Source organism: Microcaecilia unicolor, chromosome 3 (genome assembly GCF_901765095.1).
Source record: "Microcaecilia unicolor chromosome 3, aMicUni1.1, whole genome shotgun sequence".
Classification (NCBI taxonomy): domain Eukaryota; kingdom Metazoa; phylum Chordata; class Amphibia; order Gymnophiona; family Siphonopidae; genus Microcaecilia; species Microcaecilia unicolor.
Genome location: NC_044033.1, coordinates 264,390,652 through 264,413,501, shown reverse-complemented (window position 1 = coordinate 264,413,501; position 22,850 = coordinate 264,390,652). Strand labels below are relative to the sequence as shown.

Sequence of the window (22,850 nt, the reverse complement as noted above, 5' to 3'; positions counted from 1 at the left end):
CAGGTCCTGAATGTCTGAATGCATTGGGAAGGCCTTAGAAGGACCTCTAAGCCCCCTAATGGTTGATGAAGATGGAACTCCTGACACCGAAGCAGAAGGCTCTTCAGTCGAAAGCACTGCTAGTGTCTCAGAAATAAGAGTACTGAGCTCCTGTTTACGAAACAACTTCAGTACTTTCGAATCATACCACTGCTCAGGAGGGAGCTATCACTCCTTTAACAGCTCCTTCAATGATGGCTCCTCTGAATAGATCGAGGCCACATCAGATCAGGAGGAAGAAGCAGAGACACTTCATCTGTCCACCCTTGGAGGACTAAACAAAATGTCTTAGGAGCTGAGGGGCAGTGAGATGAGAAATTGAAACACACTGCAGCAACTCTGTCCTTGCTTCAGTAAATAGGCCTGGTGTAAGAGCAATATAAATTCCACAGAAAACAAAGATCTTAATGCAACTAAATGCTCTATTGGGCCCTGAGGCATTAAAATGGTGGCTATGTTCTACGCGTGATGAGACAGAGGCTGTTCCTCACTGCCAGCTGGCCCTGACAAAATTGCCGCACTACCCTGGAATTGAGCGACCACTCGTGAGGTTGCATGATCCTGCTCAACCTGTCGGCCAGACTGTTGTTTACGCCTGCCAGATATGTGGCTTGGAGCAACATGCCGTAACGGCGAGCCCACAGCCACATGCTGACGGCTTCCTGACACAGGGGGCGAGATCCAGTGCCCCCCTGCTTGTTGATGTAATACATGGCAACCTGGTTGTCTGTCTGAATTTGGATAATTTGGTGGGACAGCCGATCTCTGAAAGCCTTCAGAGCGTTCCAGACCGCTCGTAACTCCAGAAGATTGATCTGTAGATCGCGTTCCTGGAGGGACCAGCTTCCTTGGGTGTGAAGCCCATCGACATGAGCTCCCCACCCCAGGAGAGACGCATCCTTAGTCAGCACTTTTTGTGGCTGAGGAATTTGGAAAGGACGTCCCAGAGTCAAATTGGACCAAATCGTCCACCAATACAGGGAGTTGAGAAAACTCGTGGACAGGTGGATCACGTCTTCTAGATCCCCAGCAGCCTGAAACCACTGGGAAGCTAGGGTCCATTGAGCAGATTGCATGTGAAGGCGGGCCATGGGAGTCACATGAACTGTGGAGGCCATGTGGCCCAGCAATCTCAACATCTGCCGAGCTGTGATTTGCTGGGACGCTCGCACCCGAGAGACGAGGGACAACAAGTTGTTGGCTCTCGTCTCTGGGAGATAGGCACGAGCCGTCCGAGAATCCAGCAGAGCTCCTATGAATTCGAGTCTCTGTACTGGGAGAAGATGGGACTTTGGATAATTTATCACAAACCCCAGTAGCTCCAGGAGGCAAATAGTCATCTGCATGGACTGTAGAGCTCCTGCCTCGGATGTGTTCTTCACCAGCCAATCGTCGAGATATGGGAACACGTGTACTCCCAGCCTGCGAAGCGCCGCTGCTACTACAGCCAAGCACTTCGTGAACACTCTGGGCGCAGAGGCGAGCCCAAAGGGTAGCACACAGTACTGGAAGTGACGTATACCCAGCTGAAATCGCAGATACTGTCTCTGGCAGTATCGGGATGTGCGTGTAGGCGTCCTTCAAGTCCAGAGAGCATAGCCAATCGTTTTCCTGAATCATGGGGAGAAGGGTGCCCAGGGAAAGCATCCTGAACTTTTCCTTGACCAGATATTTGTTCAGGGCCCTTAGGTCTAGGATGGGACGCATCCCCCCTGTTTTCTTTTCCACAAGGAAGTACCTGGAATAGAATCCCAGCCCTTCTTGCCCGGATGGCACGGGCTCGACCGCATTGGCGCTGAGAAGGGCGGACAGTTCCTTTGCAAGTACCTGCTTGTGCTGGAAGCTGTAAGATTGAGCTCCCGGTGGGCAATTTGGAGGTTTGGAGGCCAAATTGAGGGTGTATCCTTGCCGGACTATTTGAAGAACTCAACGGTCGGAGGTTATAAGAGGCCACCTTTGGTGAAAAACTTTCAACCTCCCCCCGACCGGCAGATCGCCCGGCACTGACACGTTGATGTCGGCTATGCTCTGCTGGAGACAGTCAAAAGCTCGCCCCCTGCTTTTGCTGGGGAGCCGTGGGGCCTTGCTGAGGCGCACGCTGCTGACGAGAGCGCGCGCGCTGGGGCTTAGCCTGGGCCGCAGGCTGTTGAGAAGGAGGATTGTACCTACGCTTACCAGAAGAGTAGGGAACAGTCTTCCTTCCCCCATAAAAACGTCTACCTGAGGAGGTAGATGCTGAAGGCTGCCGGCGGGAGAACTTGTCGAAAGCGGTATCCCGCTGGTGGAGCTGCTCTACCACCTGTTCGACTTTCTCTCCAAAAATATTGTCCGCTCGGCAAGGGGAGTCCGCAATCCGCTGCTGGATCCTATTCTCCAGGTCGGAGGCACGCAGCCATGAGAGTCTGCGCATCACCACACCTTGAGCAGCGGCCCTGGACGCAACATCAAAGGTATCATATACCCCTCTGGCCAGGAATTTTCTGCACGCCTTCAGCTGCCTGACCACCTCCTGAAATGGCTTGGCTTGCTCAGGAGGGAGCTTGTCCACCAAGCCCGCCAACTGCCGCACATTGTTCCGCATATGTATGCTCGTGTAGAGCTGGTAAGACTGGATTTTGGCCACGAGCATAGAAGAATGGTAGGCCTTCCTCCCAAAGGAGTCTAAGGTTCTACAGTCCTTGCCCGGGGGCGCTGAAGCATGCTCCCTAGAACTCTTAGCCTTCTTTAGGGCCAGATCCACCACACCAGAGTCGTGAGGCAACTGAGTGCGCATCAGCTCTGGGTCCCCATGGATCCGGTACTGGGACTCGATCTTCTTGGGAATGTGGGGATTACTTAGAGGCTTGGTCCAGTTCGCCAGCAATGTCTTTTTTAGGACATGATGCATGGGTACTGTGGACGCTTCCTTAGGTGGAGAAGGATAGTCCAAGAGCTCAAACATTTCAGCCCTGGGCTCATCCTCCACAACCACCGGGAAGGGGATGGCCATAGACATCTCCCGGACAAAGGCCGCAAAAGACAGACTCTCGGGAGGAGAAAGCTGCCTTTCAGGGGAGGGAGTGGGATCAGAAGGAAGGCCATCAGACGCCTCGTCAGAGAAATACCTGATGTCCTCCTCCTCCTCCCACGAGGCCTCACCATCGGTATCAGACACAAGTTCATGAACCTGTGTCTGAAGCCGTGCCCGGCTTGACTCCGTGGAAACACGGCCACGGTGGGAGCGTCGAGAGGTAGACTCTCTCGCCAGCACTGGCGAAGCTCCCTCCGCCGACGTCGTCGGGGAGCCTTCCTGGGAGGCGACCGCAGTCGGTGCCGCTTGTCGGACACCTCACCCCGGGCAAGGGGCCAGCCGGCGCCTCAGTCGACGGTACCGGTGGCGCAAGCACCCCCGGTACCAGAGGGGAAGGGCGCAACAGCTCTCCCAGGATCTCTGGGAGAACGGCCCGGAGACTCTTGTTCAGAGTGGCTGTGGAGAAAGACAAGGAAGCCGATGCAGGCGTCGAGGTCAGAGTCTGTTCCGGCCGTGGAGGCTGTTCCTGGCTGTCCAAGGTGGAGCGCATCGACACCTCCTGAACAGAGGGTGAGCGGTCTTCCCGGTGCCGATGCCTACTGGGTGCCGACTCCCTCGGCGACCCAGAGCTCTCGGTACCGATGAGGGAAGGAGACCGGTGTCGATGCTTCTTTGACTTTTTCAAACGAAGCATGTCACTGGAACTTCCCGGTACCGACAAGGAGGACATAGAATCCAGCCGTCGCTTCCTCGGGGCCGAGGCCGAAGAAGGTCAGTCTCGGGGGGGGCTGTACCGCAGGAGCCCTCAGGGTAGGGGGAGACCCACCCGAAGGCTCACCGCCACCAGCAGGGGAATGGACAGCCCTCACCTGCACTCCAGTCGAAGCACCACCGTCCGACGACATCAGCACTAGTGGAGGTCCCGGTACCACCGACGCCGACTTTCGATGTCTCGGTACCGACGATGCAGAGGGTCGATGCCTCGATGCCGAGGTCGATGCACTCGATGCCCCCGGTGCTGTTGTCGACGAAGAGCCCAAGAACAACACGTTCCACTGGGCCAATCTCGCTACCTGAGTCCTCTTCTGTAAAATGGCGCAAAGACTACAGGCCTGCGGGCGGTGCCCAGCCCCCAGACACTGAAGACACGACGCGTGCCTATCAGTGAGCGAGATTACCCGGGCGCACTGGGTGCACTTCTTGAAGCCGCTGGGAGACTTCGATGACATGGACGGAAAAATCACGCCGGCGAAATCAAAATTCGTAATGGCGAAATAGGCACCAAAAATAGGGAGAGAAAAAACCCGTACCGAGGCCTCAAAAAAGGCCTACCCCGAAAGCGAAAGGAAACTTACGTTGGGGAAAACAAACTGGACACACGGGAAGGGACAAGACCGAAAGGTCTTTTTTTTTTTTTTTTTAACAAAATCGCGAAGACGTGCGAGGGTCAACTTTGAGGGGCACGAAACGGCGCAAAACACAACCGTCCCGAGCGCGGACAAAAGAAGACTGACGAACACGAGCCGGTTCGGGCGGGAAGACGGCAGCGCATGCGCGGTGCGCATCGGCGTGCGAGAACTAGCAAAGGCCTTTGCTAGTAAAGTTTTCCGATTGGAGGGGCTGCCGTGGACGTCACCCATCAGTGAGAACAAGCAGCCTGCTTGTCCTCGGAGAATCAACAGGACAGTGTTAACAAGGTACAAATTGTATTGTGATGATAGAGAGGATCAAATTGGAGGGGGGAGGGTTGCGCTATATGTTAAAGAGGTAATTAAGTCAAATAAAATAAACACATAATATAGATAGCAGCGTGGCATCATTATGGATAGAAATTCCAGGTGTGAAGGGAAGGAATATTCTGGGGCTGTACTACTGTCTGATGGGACAGAATGAACAGACAGATGAAATGTTTACAGAAATTAGGAGAGCTGGCAAATTGGGCAACAGTATAATAATGCTGATTTCAATTATCTCAATATTGACTGGATTAATGTAACATCAGGGAGCACCAGGGAGATAAAATTTCTAGATGTAATAAACGATTGCTTCCTGGAGCAACTGGTCCAGGAAATGACAAGAGGGGGGGGCGCCATTTTAGATCTAGTCCTTTGTGGTATGCAGGGCACAGTATGAGTGTTAACAGCGTTCGATCCACTAGGAAACAGTGATCATAACATGATCAAGTCTGAGCTAATATCTGGAATGAAGGCACAAAGGAAATCTACTGTAGCTGCATTTAATTTTCACCTGGACCGGATGGCATACATCCAAGGGTATTCAATAAACTCAAGCATGAAACTGCTAACCTGCTGTTAGTAATATGTAAACCATCCATTGTACCTGAAGATTGGAGGATGGTCAATTTAACGCCGATTTTTAAAAAAGGGTTCCATGGTGATACGGGAAATTACAGACCGGTAAGCCTGATGTCAGTGCCAAGCAAAATATTGCAAATTATTATAAAGAATAAAATTACGGAACACATAAGACAAATATGGTTCAATGGGGCAGACTCAGCATGGGTTCAGCCAAGTGAAGTCTTGCCTCACCAATGTACTTCATTTCTCTGAAGGTGTGAATAAACATGTGGATAAAGGTGAGCCGGTTGATGTAGCGTATCTAGATTTTCAGAAAGCGTTTGACAAAGTTCCTCATGAGAAACTCCTAAGAAAATTAAAGAGTTATGGGATAGGAGGCAATGTTCTATTGTGGATTAGGAACTGGTTATTGGACAGAAAACAAAGGGTAAGGTTCAATGATCATTTCTCTCAATGGGGGAAGGTGAACAGTGAAGTGCCGCAGGGATCAGTCCTGGGACTGGTGCTAATTAATATATTTATAAATGATATGAAAATCTGAACAAGTGAGGTGATTAAATCTGCAGATGACACAAAACTTTTCAAAGTTGTTAAAACATATGCCGACTGTGAAAAATTGCAGGAACACATAAGGAAATTGGAAGACTGGGCATCCAAATGGCAAATGAAATTTAATGTGGACAAATGCAAAGTGATGCAGATTGGAAAGAATAATCCGAATCACAGTTACCTGATGCTAGGGTCCACCTTAGGGATCAGCACCCAAGAAAAAGATCTAGGTAATGTTGTACATAATACAGTGAAATGTTCTGCTCAGTGTGAGGTGGCGGCCCTTTCCTTTCCTCCCTCGAGAACATTTGTCCACTTTCTTTTTAATCTTGTAAACTGCTCTTATGCTTTTTGTAAAGAGTGGTATACTAAATCATGCAAAAATAATTTAAAAAAATCATCAGAGGGGAAAAAAGGAGATAAAAGGCCCAATATGCTTTACTTATGAATTTTTGGTGCAAAGTGGTAATAAAAAAGTTGCTGATCTCATGAAAACAGGAGCACTGACCAGGTCTTACTCCACACATACCACATCTCAATCTGAGGAACCTCTCCAGCTTTGCTTATAGCTAGATGCTAAACCTTCACACATTGCACTCACTCACCTGGCACCCAAGCAAGGCCAAATGCACCAGTTGTCACAGACCTGTTATGACTTACCTGCAGCCTATCACCTCCCATTATTTTCAGACACACTGGAAACAAGTGGAAGGAAAGTGGATTGCACTCACCTAGTTGGTGCCTGCATCAACATATTGAACTGCCAAGATGTACCTGCAGTACATCACCTCTCTTCTTCCCCAGACATACTAAAAACAAGTGGAGGGAAAGAGAAAGGGAGCATGATCATGTCAGACCCCCTGAGTCCCAATCCAATACAGCAACATGGCAGACCATGAGGCAGGCTGGGAAGCAGCAGCATTGAAGGATTTTTTTTGTTTTGTTTTCTTCCTCCTCTTCCAAAAACTTTAATTGGCCAGCAATCAGGGAATGTATCACCGCCCCCCTTTCAAGAGTGTGGGGGGAGGAGGAGGAGGAGGAGGAAAGTAAGCAGTTCAGCCATAATCCCCCACAAGGATATTAGAGAGGAGGGACCCCAGCACCAACAGGTTTAGCAACCCTGGGCTCTGTGGACTGGCCTCCACCAATCCTAGCTTTTTATTCTGTTCAAGGAGGAAGGGAAGTCAGTCCCAAAGGACTGCTGCTTGCAGTGTTCCCTGGACTCAGTCTATACTCCTCTGGGAATTTGGGCCTACAGCTGTCCCAGGAGTGGCCTATACACAGTGACTGCACCAGACCACATGTCTGCACCTTCCGCTGGAGCCAAATACTGAGGAAATGAAGGCAGCATTAGCCCCTTACAGTGGGGAATGAAGTCCACTCTGAGCTGTTTTTCTATGACACTATCTGGTGGCAGAGGGACATAACTGACTCATCTGGAATAGTCTGTCATGGTTAACAAGGAATATACATTTTCTATTACTCACAATGGTTCCTTCCACCCAATATCAATAATTTATTTATTGCATTTGTACCCCACATTTTCCCACCTATTTGCAGGCTCAATGTGGCTTACAGAGTGTTGTTATGACATAGTCATGAGAGGATCTTAGATACATTCGGTGGTAAGCCGAAGATATTAGAAGCTAGAGTAGGGGGTGTTAGATAGGGGTGTATTTATATGATTGGGTGGGTTGTGTGGTGATTTGTGTCTTTAAGGGTTCTTTTTGTAGGCTCTATTGAAGAGATGTGTCTTCAAAGATTTGCGAAAGTTGCTTAGATTGTCCATAGTTTTTAGGGCTGGGGGTAACGCATTCCATAGCTGTGTACTTCTGTAAGAGAAGGTAGTGGCGTATGCCTGCTTATATTTAAGTCCTTTACAACTTAATAATCCAACAGTTCCTTAAACTTATAACACTGTGCACATAAAGAAAGATATGGCAGGGCGTGTGCTTGCATTCCTGGTACTTCTTTTCATACATCTTGATGTCACCAGGGTGCAGGATCAGATCACAGTCCATAAGCTGCAAGGAGTGGTGGGGGGAGGGAGAGAAAATTCATAAAAGCCACACAGACCACAACGCAAAGCCCAGCGATGATGTCCTCAGCCCTGCTTAGGAACCTTGATACAGGTAGAATAGCTTTCCCATATATCCTGAAGCTTGTGGGTGGGGAATGACTTACACACACTATGCAGACCGCAACTGATGTTGATCTCAAGTCTTTCTTCAGTAAATAGACTAAGCAGTTTAACATGTATGACTTAATAAAACTGCAATATTGTACTAAACTCTTTCAACTTACCAACAGATACAGTACCTTTGGGTTTTGGTGGCACAGGACCCACAAATCCAATATTTTTATAGAAATTATACATATCACTGGGATTAAAATGTGGTCCTGGAATACAAGTGAAGACAAGAAAACATAAAAAGAATGATTTATACACAGTTTTTGTGATGGCTGTAATTTAAAAACACAGAAGTTAAGAAACTTTCTTTACAAAAATGTCCTATGTTTTAGAACATTGTTTTTCTCCTCCATTTACCTAATGAATATACTTGGTCAATCAAGGATTGTAGGCTGTATTTCTAAACAGGAAAAATTAGTCTCCACAAAACATAATGGGACACACTGCTCACCATCTCAATTTGCTCCTTACAATTCACTCAATTAAAATAATCTATAATTTTAACAGATAGTATTTTCTCTGACTGGGATTCTGTGAGCACCTCTACCAACTGTTTAAACCTAGATTTCCAACCTATTTCCTCCTAAAGAGGCATCTTGGGGTAGCTAGTATCACTGGATAGCATCAAGAAACTAAGACAAAGCTGATGATTTTTACACTCGGCTGAGTACCAGAGCAGGAGATTCAGATAACTTCACTAGCAGGACAATTTTACATGTGTTGCCAAAATAATATAGAAGGGGCCTGTTTACTAAGGTGAACTGTAGGAGCAAAAGCCTTACATAAATTATGTGGCTCTATATGGCACTATTCAGCATTATAAACCTGACTTTAAAATACAGACTCTGGCTAACTTCAGCTTTCATGAAAAGGCCTGTTGCTCTAATAGGTCTCAGACTTGTGTGCAGTCAGGAAGGACACTGCCAGACATTGAAAAGTTTGCAGGTCAAGAAGAACAATTGCACACCGTTTGTTGGAACTAGGACTTCATTGTTAGAATGACACTGCCGCATGAGACACCGTGTTTTGATTCCCCAATTCACAACATTAGGAATCAAAAAACTTGCTCCAGACTTTGAGGCCAGTTTTCACCCAAGAAATGCACATTGTTTACTGGGACAATGACTTCATGGTCAAAGTGCCGCTTCAGCATGATGCAAAGTGGAACAGTATTGTGGCCCCTCAAGTCATAACATCTGAAACAGATAAGGTTGTTTCAATAAAGATTTGGATTTGGGGTCCATTCAAGGCTAAGGTTCACGTCACCAAACCAGTTGAAGCCTGCATTTTCTCCATAAAAGGGGCTGTAAACCAAGGAAAAGAGCTGCTTGCTTTCTATCTGATTTGAAGTGCAGCCCCTGCTCTGCCAGCTTGATTGATCTGTATTGTGAACACTCTGCCACCTGCTGGTTGTCTTGTGCCACCTACATTCAGGTTGTATAACTGCCATGCTATTGTTAAGGGGGTAAGATAAGAGACCGGAAAGTGACGGTCTACCTTAGGGTGTAATTTAATGTGCATTTGCTCTGAGCTATCTTTAAGTCCATTTCTATCATTACTCTTGCCTTTACATTTTATTTTTGTTGCTATGTAAATAAATATCTATTTTTTATAGTATCTTTGGGTGCTGAGTCAGTTCTGTTAGTATTTGGGCTTTAGAATTCGGATCTATAGATAAAGGGAACATAATTACTTTCTAGACATTACACACTTATCCATAATTTATATTACAAGTCACGTTCCCCAATTACACCCAAAGAGTGTAATCTGTGTATGCCCCCACAGCATTAGCATTTGCTAAAACAGCTAGTACAGTAAAAATCTCATGCTAATTAGCACAATTTAGAGTGGTAATGGAGCGGGCTATGGGCAGAGATAAGAGCACGGACACTGCATGCAGTAAGTCAAGAGGAAACATTATGTGCACCCATTGTATTGGCAACAGGTACTAAAGGCCCCAAAAATCCACCCGATCCCCCTCTCCAGTCATACCATGATGTTTCCATTCTCATCCCCCCCCGGCCCCAGTAAAACTGAGCCCCTTGCCCCTCTCCCTTGAAGAGGCCAGCTAACTGACCATCATCCCCCTACAAAGATGGTCTAGGACCTATTGGAAGGTTCCCTGATGTAATGGGCATAAGGGCAGCAGCAATGCTCAGCCACTTCTGCCTTTTCCACTGCTGGGTTGAAGACAGCGCCAGTTAACCAGTAGCATTAGTCTCACAGGACTACCATTAGGGATCAAATGGCCAAATAAGGCCCCTTAGCCCCTAGATACCAGGGCAAACTATGGTATATCCATGGGGTCTTGGAGTGGGGGTAAAGGCTGTCTTAATAAATGAAATAAATTGGGTGCATCTTCTGTTACCTATGAGGCCACAGTAAATGCACTGGCAGACAGTGCCAAAGCACTCACACTATCTCAAAAGCCATTTAACATGGGTCTAATGCTGTCCACCCTGTGCAGTAAATGCAGGGTTGATGCTGGCCATGTCCCTGAAATTTACCACAAAGGCTCTGCACTTACCATATGTTTTATTTTGTAACTAATGTGCATAAACGCAAAAACTTACCACACTTTAGTAAATGGGCTCCAATGAAATTAAAATAAAAAGGGGTAACAAAAATTACAAACAGTAGTAAACTAAAAATTACAGAGGACAGAAACAAGAACACCCAGGTTTTGGTACTGTCCTTTGTCAAATTATATTTCTGGCCTGCAGGCAGGATACAATACAGTTTGCTAATATAGCTAACGTGAACAATTCTGAAAGTAATAATATTCCCTTGAGAACATTTAAAAAAAATAGCAACACTGTAGACACTATAAAATTGGTGCAATATAAAGCAACCCTCTTTATAACGTAGTCAAGGAACAAACCCTTCTTTTTTTCTTCTATTATATCATAGGTGAGCACTCACCAATCTTTCTGCAGCCATGACCCCAATTTGCACAGCAGCAGAAAGCACATGACCCTAGGGCAGGGGTTCTCAACCCAGACCGTGGGACACAGTCAGGTGTTTTGGCTACCCAGAGGAAACATGCAGGAGATAAATTTGCAAACAACCGAGGTACAACATGTAAATTTATCTGCCTATTCATCGTGGGTATCCTGAAAACTTGACTTGCTTAAGTGTGTCGTATTGAGAACCCCTGGCCTAGGGTGATGTAGAAAAATGACTTCCAAAACTGACAGCCATGGCAAGAGATGACTAGCACTTAAAAAGGCATAGAGAGGCAGTGATGTGAGTTAAAGCAATAATGCATGATATTTGCCTCTGTATCTTAGGATCCTTCCCATTGCTTCCTTCTCTATTCTGTTACATGGGTAATAAGAACTATCATATTGGGTCAGACCAGGGGTACGCAACTCCGGTCCTCGAGAGCCGCAGGCAGGTCAGGTTTTCAGGATATCCACAATGAATATGCAGGAGATAGATTTGCATACCATGGAGGCAGTGCTTGCAAATCTATCTCCTGCATATTCATTGTGGATATCCTGAAAACCTGACCTGCCTGCGGCTCTCGAGGACCGGAGTTTCCTACCCCTGGGTCAGGCCAAAGGTCTATCAAGTTCAGAATCCTGTCTCTAATAGCGGTCAACATGGGTCACAAAACCTGACAGGATCCCGCTTCAACTACAGCTTCTTTGGCTCATGGAGCTGATGATTGGCCACATGCTCTTTCACTCACATGGGCATAATGAAAATAGGGCTGTGAAGTCGGAGTCAGAAGCAATTTTAGGTGGTGTTTAAAGTTGGCAAAAATGTTATGAACTTCAATTCCAATTAAAAAAAAAGATAATATATGGTAAATTTATCATTTTATACTTATTGTATTATTATTAGAAACACTGGGCTTTCCGAAGTCTAGGATGGGCTATTGGAGGCACTTCAATTTTTTAGAAAGCCTGTTCAGGCTGCCAGGTCCCACCCTCAGCCCTGTATTGTACACTGCCTCTAGCCGCCCTCAACAGCAGCCCCCCCCCCCCCCCCCCAGTCTGCAGCTCATAGCGAACATCTGTTGCACAGCCGCTCACAGCCATGCTCCCCCCCAAGGGCATAAATAATTTATTTGCACTTTTTTTTTTTTTACCACCACCTTGCTTTTGGTTCAGCACTCAGAGGCTCCGCAGAAATTTGGGAACAGCCTGGAGAGGTGGTAGCAAGCAAATGCCAGTGTGCATTAGTGTAGCAGTCACTGATTTACATTGGCTCGTGGCTGTCTCAGGTCGAGAACCATCACCTAGACTAAATCAGATAAGCTAACAGAGGAGAAATCTATCAGTTCTCTCTTCTAATTTCACAGTAGATATTTCAAAGTGAAATGCTAGAAGGCAGCAAAGTTACTCACTGAACACTTGTAGCTAATTCTGAAGCATTAAGATCTTAACCCTAATCCATCAATCCCATTTCCCTTTAATAACATATTAAGCAGAATCTGTAAATTAAGTGCATTACTTGCTTAAGAAATTATGCCTCTATCTTCCAAGGAGAAATTATGTCTTACATGATAATTTTCTTTCCTTTAGTCCTACCAGATCAGTCCAGAACCTGTGGGTTATGCCCATTGACCAGCAAATGGAGACAAGAGAAAGCAATTCTGTGTGATTTGCTCATTTAGGGCAATGTGCAGCCATAGAATGCTCAGTATACAGAATGACCAAGCAATAGTGTTCACACTTCCAGTGAAACATCATATTCTATGTTACCTTTACGATACTGTTAACCTCTACTGACAGTTCTCCAACTGGGTCAAGAGCTGCCTGAAAATCCACTGAGAAAACAGAAGTAATTTGAAATGAGAAATAAGAAAACAGGAGAGCAATTCAGAATGGAAGTATGTTTATTAATATTCAGTTAGGAAGTTTTTCTGGACTGGTTTGGTAGGACAAAAGGAAAGAAAATTATCAGGCAAGAATTTCTCCTTCCTTAGCATCCATACCAAACAAGTCCAGAACCTGTGGGATGTAGCAAAGCAAATTAGAATGGGACTCTAAATTCCTGGCCAAACAAAGCCCAATCTAAGGACAGGAAGGTGGAGATATCACAAAAACCAAACTAACTTGCAAATGCAAGTACATCCAGAGCTCAGACTCATGATAAAAAGGGAAAGTGTCACTGCAACCAATCTCCAACAACAAAATGATTGGTAGAAGAGAAGCAAATAATAGTAAATCACCTGGACCAGATGGCATGCACCCTGGGCTACTGAAAAAACTCAAACATTAAACTGCTGATCTGTTGTCAGTGATCTGTAACCTGTTAAAATCATCCATACTATCTGAAGATTGGAGGGTGGTCAATGTAACCCCAATTTTTAAAAAGGGTTCCGGGGAGATCTGGGAAATTATTGACTGGTAAGCCTAATGTCAGTGCCAGGCAAAATAGTGGAAACTATTATAAAGAATAAAATTATGGAACACATAGACAAATATGGTTTAATGGGACAAAGTCAGCATGGATTCAGCCAAGGAAGTCCTGCCTCACCAAATTGCTTCATTACTTTGAAGGTATGGATAAACGTGTCAATAAAGGTGAGCCGGTTGAAGTAGTGTATCTAGATTTTCAGAAAGCTTTTGACAAAGTTCCTCATGAGAGACTCCTAAGAAAATGAGAGAGCCAAGGGATAAGTTCTGTTGTGGATTAGGGATTGGTTACTGGACACAAAACACAGGGTGGGGTTAAATGGACATTTTTCTCAGAGGAGAAATGTGAATAGTGGAGTGCTGCATGCATCTGTACTGGGACCGGTGTTATTTAACATATTATAAATGATCTAGAAATCAGAATAATAAGCAAGGTGATTAAATTTGCAGATGGCACAAAAATTATTCAAAGGTGTTAAAATACATATGGACTGTGAAAAATTGCAGGGAGACCTTAGGAAATTGGAAGACTGGACATCCAAATGGCAGACGAAATTTAATGTGGACAAATGCAAAGTGATGCACATTGGGAAGAATAATCTAAATCATACTCCACCTTGGGAGTCAGCACCCAAGAAAAAGATTAAGATGTTACTGTAGACAATATGCTGAAATCTTCTGCCGTGTGCAGCGGTGGCCAAAAAAGCAAAAACAGGATGCTAGGAAGTTTTAGACAAGGGATGGTAAATAAGACCAAGAATATTATAATGCCTCTATATCGTTCTGTGGTACAACCTCACATTGAGTACTGCATTAAATTCTGGTCACCTTATCTCAAAAAAGATATAGCGGAATTAGAAAAGGTTCAAAGAAGAGTGACTGAAATGATAAAGGGGATGAACTCCTCTCATATGAGGAAAGGCTAACGAGGTCAGGGTTCTTCAGGTTGGAAGAGAGATGGCTGAGAGAGAAATAATTGAGGTCTCCAAAATCCTGAGTGATATATAAATGGTTTTTGTTTTACTCTTTCAAAAAGTAAAAAAAACAAGGGGACACAATTAAGTTACATGGAAATATTTTTAAAATAAATAGGAGGAAACTTTTTTTCACTTAATGAATAGTTAAACTCTGGAGCTTGTTGCAGGAGGACGTGGTAAAAGAGGTTAGCGCATCTGGGTTCCTGGAGGAACAGTCCATAGTCTGCTATTGAAATAGACATGGGGACGCCACTGCTTGACCTTGGATTGTTAGAATGGAATCTTGCTAATATTTGGGTTTCTGCCAGGTACTTGTGACCTGGATTGGCCACTGCTGAAAACAGGTACTGGGCTAGATGGACCATTAGTCTGATCCAGTATGGCTATTCTTATCTACTATAATAAAACTCACCCTCAACGTTCTGAGGACACTGACGTCAGTGAAGCCAAGCCCTGACTTCCTTCAAAAAGGTTCGAAGGTTCGTGGTGGTGAAGCCAACAAAATTGCTCCGGGCCCGCCCTCGAGGACGGAGCTATGGCAGAACAACGAAGGGGTTGGCCAGGGAGGGAGGGGGGGGTGTTGGCGATGAAAACCTTGCTAGCGCCCGTTTCATTTGCTCAGAAACGGGCCTCTTTTACTAGTGTTCTTATAAATATTAAATCTTCCCAATTACACACATGTGAGAAAGAACCTCAATTACACTGGGGAGGAGTATATGAGGTACTTAACCTTACTGGAATAAGGAAATGAAACTAAAATGGAAAAGTTCAACTGATTCCTCAGGAAGCATGATGAAGTCCATAAAGGAAGAAAGAAGGAAGTGTAACAACCATCTTCTACCTGAGAAACTGAAAAATAAGATTACTCCAAGAATTCTTGAGAACCAAAATCCTTCAAGCTGGGGAAGAGAAAACCAAGGAGTTTCACTGAGAATGAGAAGATTAACATCTTTCTGAATACTCCCAGAAAGATAACCCCCCCCTCCCCCCCCCGAGTACAGAATTACCATATAATTCTTTGAATGGAGAAAAATACTACAAGGTGGATGCAGCTATGGAGAAGTCAAGCATAAAAAGACGATTTATCAGGGGGCAACAGTCTAGCTAAGAAAAAACAAAGAAGAGATGAAGACAACCTTATCTGGCCCTCCCAGCTGTCCTCTCTTGACATACATCCTACAAAGGAAAAAGTGATAAGAATTTATATATATATATGAATGAAAATTTACAATACATCAAATAAGTATTAACAGATGTAAACATCTAAAGGTTCCAAATGTCATCTGAGATGAATGCTCAGAATTTGATAAATTTAGCTTTTGAAACCTGTAAGAGTGAACCTGAGATAGAAAGGGAAAATGAAACTAATGATAACACTATTCCTCTACTACAGGTAGTACCCAGCTTTATTAAAAGATCTAAGCCAGAAGGAACTATAGCTAGGAGGTTGAAATATCAGTGCAACTGCAAAATGTTTCCTTTTTACCCAGCCGCAAACATGACCTTTCTCTTCCTTTTTTTTTTTCTCTGTGTGTGTTTTTACTGATAGCAGCATAAGTTCCTTAGAGCTCTCCATTTTTAGTGGTGTACAAGCACCTTAGTAGGCAAAGCAAAGATACTTACCTGTAGCAGGTACTCTCCGAGGACAGCAGGCTATTCATTCTCACATGTGGGTGATGTCATCCACGTCGCCTGGTGCAGAGCATTAAACAGCTAATATAGCTTTAAGAGCCACGCGCAGCTTCCCCACCGCTCATACACGACTGCCTTCCTGCCTGCCACAAGAGCGCGGGTCAAACAGTACAATACTATATCATGAAACAAATAAAAGGGGAGGAGGAAGGGAACTTGAGAATGAATGGTCTGCTGTCCTCAGAGAATACCTGCTACAGGTAAGTATCTTTGCTTTCTCCAAGGAGAAGCAGGACATATTCTCATATGTGGGAATCCCTAGTTACCAGGCTCACTGAAAACAACCACCATTGGTCAAACTGGGACCTCAAAACAGTGAGGGCAAAATACTGATTAATCTGAAACTATATACAACTATGTGAGAGTGCAGCCTGAAACAGAGCAAAATGGGCCTAGTGGGGTAGAGTTGCATTCTAGACACCAAACAAATTTTGCAGCACTGTCTGTCCAAAGTGACTATCATGTTGTGTATTCTGCTCAAGGCAGTAGTGAGATGTGAGTGTGTGGACAAAAGACCACGTTGCAGCCTTACAAATTTTTTCAATGGAGGCTGATCTCCAGTGGGCTACCAACATCGCCATGGCTTTGATATTATGAACCTTTACGTGACCCTTAAGAGTCAGCCCAACCTGGGCATAAGTGAATGACATGCAATCTGCTAGCCAACTGGAGATTGTACATTTCCTGATGGTGACCCCCTCCATCCTGTTGGGATCAAAAGAAACAAAAAGCTGGATAGACTGTAGGGCTGAGTCTAAGTAAAAGGCCAAAGCTTGCTTGCAGTCCAAGGTGTGCAGTGTGCTTTCACCAGGATGGCCATAAGGTATGGGAATGCATGTTGGCAGGACAATTGACTGGTTTAGATGGAACTCAGACAAAACCTTAGGCAGGAACTTAGGAAGCGTGTGGAGAACTACGCAGTTATGATGAAATTTTGTGTAAGGTGGATCCGCTACTAAGCTCTGAAGTTCACTGACCCTGCGAGCTGAATTAACAGCCACCAAAAACAAGACCTTCCAGGTCAAGTACTTCAGATGGCAAGAATCGAATGGCTCAAAAGGAGCTTATCAGCTAGGTGAGGACAAAATTGAGGTCCCATGACAAAGGTGGAAGTTTGACAGGGGGCTTTGTCAAAAGCAAACCTCTCATGAAGCAAGTAACTGGCGGATGTGCAGAGATGGGCTTACTATCTACATGGCGACAGTAAGCACTAACTGCACTGAGGTGAACCCTGACAGAGTTGGTCTTAAGATCAGACTCAGAGAGGTGTAGAAGGTACTCAAGCAGGAACTGTGTAGGGCAAGAAAGAGGGTCTAGGGCCTTGCTCTCACACCAGACAGCAAACCTCCATTTGAAAGAATAACACAGGCCCAAATAATGTGAAAAAAAGAAGAAAACTTAAAAAGTTGGGAAAAAGACTGAAAACTATAAGGAAAAAACAAACAAACAAACAAAAAAAAAAAAACTAAAAAAGCATGGAGAAAAAAAACAAATCTCCCAGGGAAGGCACAATGCTCGCAAAAAAGGTACTCACACACCAGACACAATGTGAGGAGCTGTGAGCAGCATATCCACTCCTCACAGCAAATGAGAGAAGACTGTTGGTCCCCCTCTCTCGCAGTGGGCGGGAAGACACTCTCACATGCACAGTGGGGACGCTGCAAGTGGTCTTATAGCTATATTAGCTGTTTAATGCTCTGAAATGGGTGAAATGGGCGACATGGATGACGTCACCCACATGTGAGAATATGGCCTGCTTGTCTTCGGAGAAAGAGTTTGATCCTCTTTACTGACTCTTGGCAGTGGTATTAAAAGTTGGCCTTCAGGCCACTAGTTATATGGCCAAAGGAAGACACTACTCCTTGAATTCTATAAATGGTGCTTTAAACTGCATGCCCAAATTTGGGTGCGCGCCTAATTTAACTGAATATTTATTTACTACATTTGTACCCCTCGCTTTCCCACTCAAAGCAGGTTCAATACGGCTTACATAGTAATTGAGATTACAAAGTATTGATGGAGAGAAATAAGTTGAGTATTATCGGAGTAATAAAAGAAATAAGAATATAGAATATTGAGCCAATTAGCACTGATAACTGGGCCCTAACAATTATCAGTGCTAATTGGCATTAAAATCTATTTGCCCAGATTCGCATAGAACTTTTACGCGTGGATCAAAAAGGGAGCACAGCCATGGTAGGATCATATGGGGGACCAGGGGTATTCCTGCAATTTAGGCGTATTGTTATATATACAGCTCCTGAGAACGCCTATTGAGTGAAACACATGATTGGTACGCCAATTGAGCAAAACTAAGTGTTTGTGTCGAGCTGAAAACGAAAATAAACTGAGCTGAATATGAGTGAAAAATAAAATAAACTGAAGTTGGCTTGGAATATGCGGATATATAAGAGAAATAACAAGGATCTTGAGTGGGACTAAGAGTTGAAATCAGTGGATGTGAAGAGCTTTGCTGGACTAATCACGACTTCAGACGGCTGGAGTTCAGTCGGTGCTCCGTGGAGAAACCATTATTCTCAGAATATGGCAGCATTGAGACGCTGCTGAAATATTAAAGGTTTGGACATTATAATGTGTTCCTACGGGATGATTTGACAGACTGGCACCGTTTTGGCTCTCTGGTTTCATCTCTCTGGCTTTAGGTTTTATGGGTAATGAATGCATGAGTGTAGTATGAATGATTATTATTTAGTTTTATATGAGATTTGTGATGTGTATTTATAGAAGCATAAAAGTATTGTTTATATTTTTGACATTAATAAAGATTATGCTAATTATATAAAATATTGTTAGTTTCCTGATCTGTAAAGTATTGTTATATATCCCTAGTTTAGGTGTGGGGGTTTACACCAAGGTTTGTTTCTGATGTAAATGGGCGTGCCTAAATGTAATTGCAGTTCCCGGCACTTAGCGCTATTTTATAAACAGCACCTAACTTTGAGCACCATTTATAGAATAGCAGTTAGGGAGAAGTTGTCCACAGATAAAGGAATGCGCTAGACAACCAAAAAGAAAAAGGGGTGGTTCTAGCAGTATATTCCAGTTCTTCAGATGATTCTGAGAGCCATTCTACCACATGATGAAAAAAACAGTATGAGCTGTTAATCCTAAACAGGTAATCTAATACTCCAGAGAACTGAAAAACAGCCAAACACAATCCAAAGGGTTGTGTGGAATGAATGTAAAGAAATGAGGAAAGTGGGAAATACCATCAGAAACCAAGGCTTCTGCCAAGGTCTAATCAACAAGACACTGTTATCTATAAAAGACTTTGTGCCTGTGATCAAGTTTCTTTCATGGGGTAAATATTCCCTACTCCACTCATTCAAAAATGCCCATATAGGAGCATCATGCAAAATTGCCCATAATAGAGAACAAATGTTAAAGATAACTGAGTTACAAAAACTGTTCAAGCTACAGCATGGCCTGCATCAACTTAGCTCAATAAATGCTGGCTTGACAACCCCACAGTTCAACTGTTGATTTTCTAGCAGGGCTTCATCAGGAACCACTCAGTTGGATCATACTGACAGGGGTATCGGTCTCAAGCTGACTAAACTTCTCTTACAGCCATTCTACCACTCCCTGATCTCTTGATCTAGAAGGCACTGTAGCATAGTATACAAAACTGTCACTAGGACAGGGGCATAATGGCTGTAAGGCAATAAGGCAACCATCTGCCCATCCCTGAATGGAATGGAAGCTCATATTTCCATGAAGTTGCACAGCCAGAACACAGCAATTTGTAACAAGATGATGTCCACTCCAGTCAAATCTTCTGTCCAAGACTACCTTCCTGAGGAAGGGAGGGAGATGCCAGAATGGTATTACTCTTAGCCTCTGAATGTAGGTCAACGATGACTACTATTGGGAAGAGGGTCCGAGGTGAGTTAGATCTCCCATAAATACTTCTAGCCAGGTTCTGAATTTTGGTCCCTAAAAGGGAGTTCACTCTTGTGGAGGATGAAATCACACAACCTGTTAAAGATAGCTATATACTCTGCACAGAAGCCCTGAGAAGCATGGCCAAAACACTGAAGGTCTTGTCTTGAACTAGCCCTGATCAGGCAATAGGGAAGGATCCAAGCAAAGGAGCTCCTAGCATCACTTACCTCCATCATAGAAGACTCGACTGCTGCTCAATAGATATTCTAGAGGAAGGCAAAATTCCTCACTGAAGACTTGTAGCCAGGGGTGGGCAACAATTAAAAATTGTAATAAAAATTAATTGTGGTATTAAAATTTTTAATCACATGATTAATTGCACCTCTGGGCTGGATGGCTTTGTACTAGTAAATTTCCACTGCACAGACTGTATGGAAATGTTTTAAATCTGCTGAACATAATGAAAAGTTTCAAACACATGCTTCCTTCCCACAGTACATTGCTCCCCCTCCCCCATACCTTTCTCCTCTCCTACTGCATCCTTCCCCTGGTATATATAACCAAGTATCTCCCCTTCTACTGCTAAACCTCTTAACCCTGACACACAGACACCCATTCCTCTACTCTCCTGCTGCTGCTACTGACACCCCCCCCCCTCCACAGCACACAGGTCTGGCATCTCTTCCCCCACCCCATTTATTAGGCTCTTCATAGAGTTTCTGTCAGCGATCCCACATGCTACTTGCAACTGACATTGATGTCTTTCCTCTGCTGCGTTATGCCAAGGTGAAATAGGATAGGCAGGGGACAGAAAGCAATCCTACATAACAGAGGGGCGTTAACAATTTTGGTCAGTATTAAAAAATGTAATCCTAGTTAAAATTTTAAAAAATTAAATCAAATTAGTAGTGCACTAAATGCCCTCCCCTACTTGTAGCTAATTCCGAAGCAAGAGTCAATACTTTTTTTTTAAAGTTTAACCATAATTCATCAATCCCAAATTCCCTATATTAAGCAAAATATGTAAATTAAAAACATTACATTCTTTAAAACAGATAACGCCTCTATCTTCCAAGGAGAAAGTATGTCTTACCTGATAACGTTCTTTCCCTTAGTCCTACCAGGAGCTGTTACTCCAGTGTAGGGATGTTTAAACTTTAAATATTCTCTCCTCTTCATACTGTTGCCCGCATACTGTTCATTTGTAGAGGGGCAGACAGCCAGTTCTAAAGGCTGTTCCCACTATTGCTCCCTTAGATGAAAGGGACTGGGGAGGAGAGAGGAGCTCTGACATGCATGTAACGCTACCTGTTGAAATATTAACTCAGTAGAGAACTCAACTGTGCAGAGTCTGCCATGACTGAGGGAAGATATGTAGCTTTCATGAACTTTCCAATTTCTCTAATAGAGACAGAGAGAGTGAGAGAAAGGGCATGGCATGTTTTAACCATGAATTTTATTAATGCCTAGTCTTACTCCACATGCACAGCACAGACCATAGCATAATCTGGGGAACCCCTCCACCTTTGCTTTTGGCCGGATGCTAAATCTTTCACGAACCGGTATTGCAGCCTGGAACAGATGCTGCGAAGTCTGAAACTCTTATGTTCTGAGGCAAGGAAGCAATTATAGCTAAATCCCTTTCAGGGGGAAAGGAGAACAAGGGAGGGGAAAGGAAGGAGGGAGAAGAGTTCAGACTCAGAGTATCATCTCTGCTCCAGGTGTTTTTTTTTTTCTCGTTATTTAATGGAGCTTAAAACCTCAAATGAGGTACCCCTCTGCTTAACTGACATCCAGTGTTCCAACTGGGTCAGGAGCTTCTCAGAAACAATCCAGGAGCTGCACAGTCTGTCCGTCCCATCTGCTGCAGACAGGTGCCCTTAAGGAATGTATCACACAGAACTATTTTGCTTCTCTGTCTCCATCCCTGGTTGATAGACACAACTCACAGGCTATAGAGTAGTCTGGTATGGATGCTAAGGAAACAAGTTTTTAATAAGCAAAAATATCCATCTTTAAGTATGAAAAATTACAAAATTTGAGTCTAACAAGGAAAATGGGATGAAAAATTGTGCAAAAGGGAAGTTTTTGCATTTGCCATATGAGCAAACTGCATACCCATCTCCTTCCCAGATTTCTTTTCATACAAAATACACCAATTTTGCACCTACTGTGTTCAAATAGGCAAAAACAATGGATGAAATCACAGAATATTCTTCCATAAAAGTACCGTGCATTTGAAAATGACCTCAAAGTTCATCTCAATTTGTGATTTGTGAAATATACAGATACTATACAGGTTAGCGACAAAGACAGGCAACCATCAATCTATACTGTATCTATTAAACTATCATACAGGTCACTTGGACCATATAACGTTAATAATTCTGATTTGTGCAGCTGAAATACAGGAAAAGATACAAAGAATGACCATTTCTGCAGCTATCAGAGTTGAATGTATAATCTTCCCAACCTCATATTCTCTGTGTTAATATCAGAATCCAATCTGTAGCATGTCTGTGCATTAAACATTCAGAACTAAAAATGAAATCTAGAGTACAGTATAATCCTTTTTTTAGGTGAAAGATGCTTGGAGGAAGAAGCAGCAGCAAATATTCCACGATATGAAGAAATTCTATACCTCTTTGTTGAAAAAGATCAATTTCTTTGGTTAAACAGTCAATGTCAATCTGCAGTTGTCTGTTACAACTTCTTAAATGCTGCATTTCTTCAAGCTGAAATAAGGAGACACGTATTATATGATAAACTCAAGGACAGTTGAGACATCTAAAAGCAAGC

The 22,850-nt window shown here is 44.0% G+C and overlaps 1 protein-coding gene across 5 annotated transcripts in view; it reads right to left on the bottom strand.

Annotated features, from left to right (window-relative positions):
• The window catches only part of TAB2 (TGF-beta activated kinase 1 (MAP3K7) binding protein 2), a 174,483-nt gene that overhangs the window by 28,719 nt on the left and 122,914 nt on the right, over positions 1-22,850 (bottom strand). For 2 of the 5 annotated variants that reach the window (XM_030198047.1, XM_030198048.1), the window contains exons 5-6: positions 22,693-22,786; positions 8,221-8,316 (exon numbers count right to left, since the gene is read on the bottom strand). In XM_030198047.1, the coding sequence (XP_030053907.1) occupies positions 8,221-8,316; positions 22,693-22,786 (190 nt within the window). Of the gene's footprint in view, positions 1-6,647; positions 6,726-8,220; positions 8,317-22,692; positions 22,787-22,850 lie in introns of all 5 variants that reach the window. The other 3 variants (XM_030198050.1, XM_030198051.1, XM_030198049.1) reach the window with 3 other exon arrangements.